Source organism: Rhinopithecus bieti, unplaced genomic scaffold (genome assembly GCF_001698545.2).
Source record: "Rhinopithecus bieti isolate Rb0 unplaced genomic scaffold, ASM169854v2 scaffold_30957, whole genome shotgun sequence".
NCBI classification, from domain to species: Eukaryota; Metazoa; Chordata; class Mammalia; order Primates; family Cercopithecidae; genus Rhinopithecus; species Rhinopithecus bieti.
In genome coordinates, this window is record NW_016813678.1 from 23,575 (window position 1) to 31,467 (window position 7,893).

The window sequence follows — 7,893 nt, forward strand, 5'->3', positions numbered from 1 at the left end:
TTTTTTTTTTTTTTTTACAAAATCCATGTTGATAGGGGATCTAACATAACATTTATTTTTTTCAATCCTGTAAACATAGTGAAGGATATATCCTTTTTTCTGTTTTGTTTGAACTGTTATTAAAAGCTCTGAAAATTTTTAAATTTAAGTATGAATTCATTAACATAGATTCTTAGAATTCTTACAAGCTACAATTTATGCTTTTCTTTTTTATCACTTCAAACTTAATCCATAAATCTTTTCTTTTAAGAGGAAGGTAGTGATTTATAGTGTTTTCATTTTGAAAGTTCTGGTTTTGTCCAAATGACTACTGAAAGATTTGGTCAAAGATTCAGATCGAACTATGTGGTTGGGGAAGTTTTGTTTTAATAACTTTTAATGCATAATATTCATAAACAATTTGCAAGAAGGCCTTCAGTATCAGCAAAAGATGGAGGAAAAAGATTATTCTTTGTTGTATTTCTTTGAGTGCAGCCTTTACTGATTTTTATTATTGAAAAGAATATATATTTTTTAAAATTCCTACACTGTTGTGTATTCAGCTGTAAGAATCCAGCTGGTTCTTAATTCAGATCCTTGGCTGTCAGATAACAGTAGATATTAAGGCTTTATACCAGAAGGATTTTGGTTTATTTCATTAACTCAAAAATCAGTTAAACTTGAGATATATTTCCTTCCCAGTCTCTTAATTCTTTCTTTTTTTAAGGAGATGTCTCTGAGTCATACCAGTCTCTTAATTCTGAGAAGGCAGGGGCGGGGGGGCGGGGTGGAAATCAGGTGAGGAGTTCCATATACACTTTGAACAATCTTATGTAATAGTGACATCTCATTTATCCAGAGGTCACATTCAGTTTCTCTTTTAATAACATGGCAGACATGCATAAAGTGCTTCAGAGATTATGCAAAATAACTATTTCAGAGGCCTGTGTACTTTACTCCATTAAAGGAAATAACAGATTTTTACCTTCCCACTAGCAGTGTGGAAAGAAAGGGAGCAGATTAGATGCAGCAATGATATATCTGAAATCACAAACTGTATACAAAGAACACTTCTGAATTAATGAAGCTTCATAGCTTGATGGCTGATAATTCAACCCACTTGCCCCTTTTTAATAATTTTCCCTGAAATTTTAGGTATGAACCCTCTCGTGAGATGAAAAGTCAGTGGACAGCTGTCTGGGTGAAAATCTCTTCCAGTTGGATTGGCATCGTGCTGTATGTTTGGACACTCGTGGCACCACTTGTTCTTACAAATCGTGATTTTGACTGAGTGGGACTTCTAGCATGAAAATCCCACTTTGATTATTGCTTATTTGAAAACAGTATTCCCAACTTTTGTAAAGTTGTGTATGTTTGTGCTTCCCATGTAACTTCTCCAGTGTTCTGGCATGAATTAGATTTTACTGCTTGTCATTTTGTTATTTTCTTGCCAAGTGCATTGATATGTGAAGTAGAATGAATTGCAGAGGGAAAGTTTTATGAATATGGTGATGAGTTAGTAAAAGTGGACATTATTGGGCTTATTCTCTGCTCTATACTTGTGAAATGAAGAGTAAAAACAAAATTGCCTATTTTACAATTATGTTAGACCTTAAGCTGTTTTAGGAAGCATTAAAGCAAATGTATGGCTGCCTTTTGAAATATTTGATGTGTTGCCTGGTGTAGGATACTGCAAAGAACATGGCTTATTTTAAAATTTATACACAAGTCACTTAAATGCCAATTGTCTGAAAAATCTTAGAAGGTTTTACCCTTGATATGGGACTTACATAGGTAGGGAGTGTTCAGTGGACAATAGTGTAGGTTATGGATGGAGGTTTGGGTACTAAATTGAATAATGAGTAAATAATCTTACTTGGGTAGAGATGGCCTTTGCCAACAAAGTGAACTGTTGGTGGTTTTAAACTCATGAGGTATGGGTTCAGTGGAGATGTTTGGAACTCTGAAGGATTTAGACAAGGTTTTGAAAAGGATAATCATGGGTTAGAAGGAAGTGTTTGAAATTCACTTTGAAAGTTAGTTTTGGGCCAGCATGGTAGCTCACCCTTGTAATCCCAGCACTTTGGGAGGCTGAGGTGGGTGGATTACTTGAGCCCAGGAATTCGAGACCAGCCTGGACAACATGGTGAAACCCCATTTCTACAAAAAATAAGCTGGGCTTTGTAGCATGTGCCTGTGGTCCCAGCTACTGAGGAGGCTGAGGTGGGAGGATTGCTTGAGCTCAGGAGGCAGAGGTTGCAGTGAGCCAAGGTCACGCCTGGGCAACAAAGTGAGACAAAAATATATATATATTGAAAATCAAAGGAGGCAAAATTTTGACAGGGAAGGAAGTAACTGCAAAACACTAGGCTTTAGTAGGTACTTATCTAAAATCTAGTCCAGTTCTCTCATTTTAAAAAATGAAGACACTGAAGTACAGACTTAAATAGCTCAGATAGCTAATTAGGAAATTTCAAATTGGCCAGTGATAGCATTCTCTCTGACATTTAAAAAAATTTCTATTCAAAATACATGCATCATTGATTTTACACCTCATTACTGGTGGATAATTTATGTGATGTGCATTGCTGGTGTCCAGCATGACCCATAAACAGGTCAGAAGAATGATCGAATGTTTTAGAATAAACTCCTGCTTATAGTATACTACACAGTTCAAAAGATGTTTAAAATGCTTTGTATTTACTGCCATGTAATTGAAATATATAGATTATTGTAACCTTTCACCCTGAAAATCAAGCAGTATGACAGTTTAGTTATTTGTATGTGTCACTAGTGTCTAATGAAGCTTTTAAAATCTACATTTTCTTCTTTAAAAATATTTATTAATGTGAATGGAATATAACAATTCAGCTTAATTCCCCAACCTTATTCTGTGTGTAGACATTGTATTCCACAATTTTGAATGGCTGTGTTTTACCTCTAAATAAATGAATTCAGAGAAAGTGGATAGTGTACTGATTATTTAGCAGCTTAACTTTATGTGGCCATAATAACATTTAGATCTTTCTTCCTATGTGAAAAAGGAGCTGGCACTAGAAAGTAACTGCCTGTTTTCTGTAATGATAATTAAATTGTCTAGAAGGAGGTTGTTACCCTTTGGTTGTCTATAAGTGACCCCAGAAGTAGGATCTCAAAGGTAAAGAGGCATTCTTCCCCCAAAGAGTCTTCAGTATACGGACCAGTTGAGTTTGGAGAATATTAATATGTTCAGTGGATATTCTACATCTACTGTGTCTTCCAGCTATATTTTTCTGGTTGCGAGTTTTGAGGCTTGTCTTCTTTCGCAAATACTTCAGATAGTATAAAAATTTCCCTTACTTACTAAAAAAGAATGTACTTTTACTGATAAAATACTCCAACCCATATTAGTTACCAAGCTTTAGTATATTTTATTCCATAATTCTTGTCAAGTGGTCTTTCCAACATTATGAGCAGCACAATGCCCGTAACCGTCTTGAGCATTTATCCCAGATAAAATCTTACGTTCACATAAAAACCTGTACATAAATGTTCATGGCAGTTTTATTTGTAACAAACAAAACTGGAAACAACCCAGATGTCCTTCAATGGATGAATGAACAAACATACTAGTAAACCTATACCATAGAATACTACTTGAAAAAGGAATGAACCATTAGTACATGCAACAACATGAATGCTGGGTTTTAAAAAAATCCAATCCCCAAAGATCACATATAATTCCATTTATATAGCATCCATATAATGATACAATTACAGAAACGAAGAACAGATTAATGGTTGTTTGGGGTCGGATGGGAGGGGAGAGAGAGCTTTGTGGATCATGGATTGTGCCTTTCGTGTTGTATCTAAAATGCCACTGTCAAACATAAGACCATCTAAATTTTCTTCTGTGTTTTCTTTTAGGAGTTGTATACTTCTACATTTAGTTCTGTGATCCATTTGAGTTAATTTTTGTGAAGGGTGGAAAGTCTGTGTCTAGATTCATTTTTTTGCATGTAGATGTCCAGTTGTTCCAGCATCATTTGTCAAAAAGACTGCTTTTACTACATATTGCCTTTGTCCTTTTGCTAGGTTATCAGTTGACTAAGTATGAGTCTGTTTCTGAACTCTGTTCTGTTTCATTGATCATTTGTCTATTTTTTTTGCCAATACCACACTATCTTGATTATTATACCTTTATATTAAATCTTGAGGATGAGTACTATCAATCATTCCTCTTCCAATGTTGGTTTTCTCCTTCAATATTGTGTTTGCTATTCCAGGTTGTTTGCCTCTGCATATAAGCTTTAAAATCAGTTTATCAAATATCCACAAAATATTGCTGGGATTTTGACTGGGATTACATTGAGTCTATAGATCAGGTTGAGAAGAACTGACATCTTGACAATATTGAGTCTTCCTATCCATGAATACAAAATATCTCTCCATTTATTTGGGTCTTTGATTTCTTTAATCAGGTTTGTAGTTTTTCTCATGTAGATCTTATGTATATTTTCTTAATTTTTACCTAAATACTTCATTTTGGGGTGCTAATAGAAATGACATTGGGTTTTAACTTCAAATTTGAGTTATTACTGTTATATAAGAAGGCAGTTTACTTTCATATAATAACCTTGTATCCCGCAACCTTGAATTGCATATAGGTTCTAGGAGATTTGCAATCAATTCTTTTGGATTTTCTACATAAATGATCATGTCATCGGCTAGCAGAGACAATGTTAATGTTATATCTCCTTTCCCAAGTAGTATACTTTTATTTCCTTTTTTTTGTTGTTGTTTTATTGCATTAACCAGGACTTCCATTACAATGTTGAAAAGAAATAATGAAAAGAAACATCTTTGCCTTCCTCCTTAGTAGGAAAACTGAATTTCTCACCATTAAATATGATGTTACTGGTGGGGATCTTTGGTAAATATTCTTTATTAGGTTGAGAAAGTTCCCTTTATTAGGTTGAGAAAGTTCCCCTCCATTCCTAGTTTACAGAGAATTGGAGAAATTTTTTTTTTTTTTTTTTTTTTTTTTTTTTTTNATAACCTTGTATCCCGCAACCTTGAATTGCATATAGGTTCTAGGAGATTTGCAATCAATTCTTTTGGATTTTCTACATAAATGATCATGTCATCGGCTAGCAGAGACAATGTTAATGTTATATCTCCTTTCCCAAGTAGTATACTTTTTATTTCCTTTTTTTTGTTGTTGTTTTATTGCATTAACCAGGACTTCCATTACAATGTTGAAAAGAAATAATGAAAAGAAACATCTTTGCCTTCCTCCTTAGTAGGAAAACTGAATTTCTCACCATTAAATATGATGTTACTGGTGGGGATCTTTGGTAAATATTCTTTATTAGGTTGAGAAAGTTCCCTTTATTAGGTTGAGAAAGTTCTCCTCCATTCCTAGTTTACAGAGAATTGGAGAAATTTTTTTTTTTTTTTTTTTTTTTTTTTTTTTTTTTTGGAGACGGAGCCTCACTCCGTCACCCAGGCTGGAGTGCAGTGGCACGATCTCAGCTCACTGCAACCTCCGCCTCCTGGGTTCAAGCAATTCTGCCACAGCCCCCCAAGTAGCTGGGATTACAGGTGCCCACCGCCATGCCCAGCTAATTTTTTGTATTTTTATCAGAGACACGGTTTCACCGTGTTGGCCAGGCTGGTCTTGAACTCCTGACCTCAAGTGATCTGCTTGCTTCAGCCTCCCAAAGTGCTAGGAATACAGGTATGAGCCACTGCGCCCAGCCTAGTTTATGGAAAATTTTTATCATGAATGGGTTTTGGATTTTGTCATATTTTTTCTGGACTATTGATGTGATCGTATGATTTTTCTTGAGTTTCTTTGTGTGATAGATTCTATTAGTTCATTTTCAATATTTGAACCAGCCTTGCATATCTGGGATGAATCCCTCTTGATCCTGGTGTGTAATTCTTACACATTGTTGAATTGGATTTGCCAATACTTTATTGAGGATTTTACATCTATGTTAATTAAAGATACTATTTTGTAGTTTTCTTGTGATATTTTTGTCTGGTTTTGGTTTTCGGCCTCATAGAAGAATGAGTTAGGAAGCATTCCCTCTGCTTCTACCTTCTGAAAGAGTTTCTGCAGAATTAGTATCGTTTTTAGAATTCACCAGTGAACCCATTTCAGTCTAGCATTTTGTTTGTGAAGGCAATAGATTCAATTTTTAAAATAGATACAGGTGTATTTGGAGTATCTATTTCTTCTGGTGTGAGTTTTGGCAGGTTGTGTGTTTCAAGGACTTTGTCCTGTAGGTTATCAGATTTGTAGGCATACAATTGTTTGTGATATTCCTTTATTACCCTTGTAAATGTTCATGGGATCTGCAGTGATATCCCCGCCTTCATCTCTGATATTAATTTTTGTCTCTCTTAGTCTGGCTTGACAGAGGTTTACTGATTTCATCTTTCAAAAGCCAGCTTTTGGTTTCATCAATTTTCTCCGTTGCCTTTCTGATTTTCTGCTTGATGGATCTCTTCATTTCTGATAGAGGAGTGTTGAAGTCTCCAACTGTAATAGTGAATTCAACTATTTCTGTGTTAACCTATTGTCTAATTTGCTGTAAAGAAATACCTGCGACTGAGTAATTTGTAAATTAAAAAGGTTTAATTGGTTCACAATTCTGCAGGTTGTACAAGAAGCATGGTGCAAGGCATCTGCTCAGCTTCTGGTGAGGCCTCAGGTAACTTACAATGATGGCAGAAGCCAGTGGGGGACCTGGCATCTCACACAGCAAGAGCAGACGATAATGAGGGGGAAGATGCTACACTTAAGCATCCAGATATTGTTATGAACTCACTGTCACAAGGACAGCACCAAGTGGATGGCACTAACATTCATGAGAAATCTGCCCCAATGATCCAGTTATCTCCCACCATGTCCTCCCTCCAACACTGGGGATTATAATTTAACATGAGTTTTAGAGGAGACTACATGCAAACTGTATCATTCCGCCCCGGAACCTGAAATCTCATGTTCTCACATTTCAAAATACAATCATCCTCTGCCAATATTCTCCCAAAAATCTTAACTAATACCAGCATCACTCAAAAGTACAAAGCCCTTCTGAGACAAGGCAGGTCTCTTCCACCTAAAAGCTTTTAAAATTCAAACAAGGTATTTACTTCCAAGATACAATGGGGGTGCAGATATTGGATAACTATTACCATTCCAAAAAAGAGAAATTAGCCAAAAGAAAGGCTGCAGGCCCCATCCAAGTCTGAAATACAGCAGTGCGGTCTTTAAGTTTTAAATATCCCAAATAACCACCTTTGACTCCATGTCTTAACATTGTGCCTCACAAGAGCACACTGGTATAAGGGGTGGGCTCCCAAAGCCATGGGAAGCTCTGCCCTTGTGACTTTGCAGGGTAAAGGGTTGGAGTTTAGTGCTTGTGGCTTTTCTTAATTTCAGGCCATTCTTACATTGCTATAAATATCTGAGGCTGAATAATATAAAAAGAGACTTAATTGGCTTATGGTTCTGTAGGCTGTACAAGCTGCACAGTCCCAGGCATCTGCTCAGCTTCTGGTGAGGCCTCAGAAAGCTTACAATCATGGTGGAAGGCAAAGGGACCCGAAGTCTGACATAGTGAGAGTCAGAGTAAGACACAGTGAGGGAAGAAGCCATATACTTGTAAACAGCCAAACCTCATGAGCACACACATCACAAGGACAGCATCAAGTGGATGGGGCTAAACCATTCATGAGAAATCTGCACCAATGATGCAGTCACCTCCTACCAGTTTCCACCTCCAACACTGGAGATTACAATTCAATGTGAGGGTTAGAGGGGTAAACTTCCAAACTGAATCATTTTCCCTGCAGTTCTATCAGTTTTTGCCTCATGCATCCTGATCCTCTGTTCTTGGGTGCATACATGTTAAGGATAGTTAT

At 36.3% G+C, this 7,893-nt stretch overlaps 1 protein-coding gene across 1 annotated transcript in view; it reads left to right on the plus strand.

Moving 5' to 3' along the window:
• SERINC1 (serine incorporator 1) overlaps positions 1-2,943 on the plus strand; it is a gene marked incomplete at its 5' end in the record, with an annotated part of 16,486 nt that extends 13,543 nt beyond the window's left edge. The window contains one exon of the mRNA XM_017848883.1: positions 1,135-2,943. Within this exon, the coding sequence (XP_017704372.1) occupies positions 1,135-1,270 (136 nt within the window). The remainder of the gene's footprint in view (positions 1-1,134) is intronic.
• Between the last annotated feature and the right edge of the window lie 4,950 nt (positions 2,944-7,893).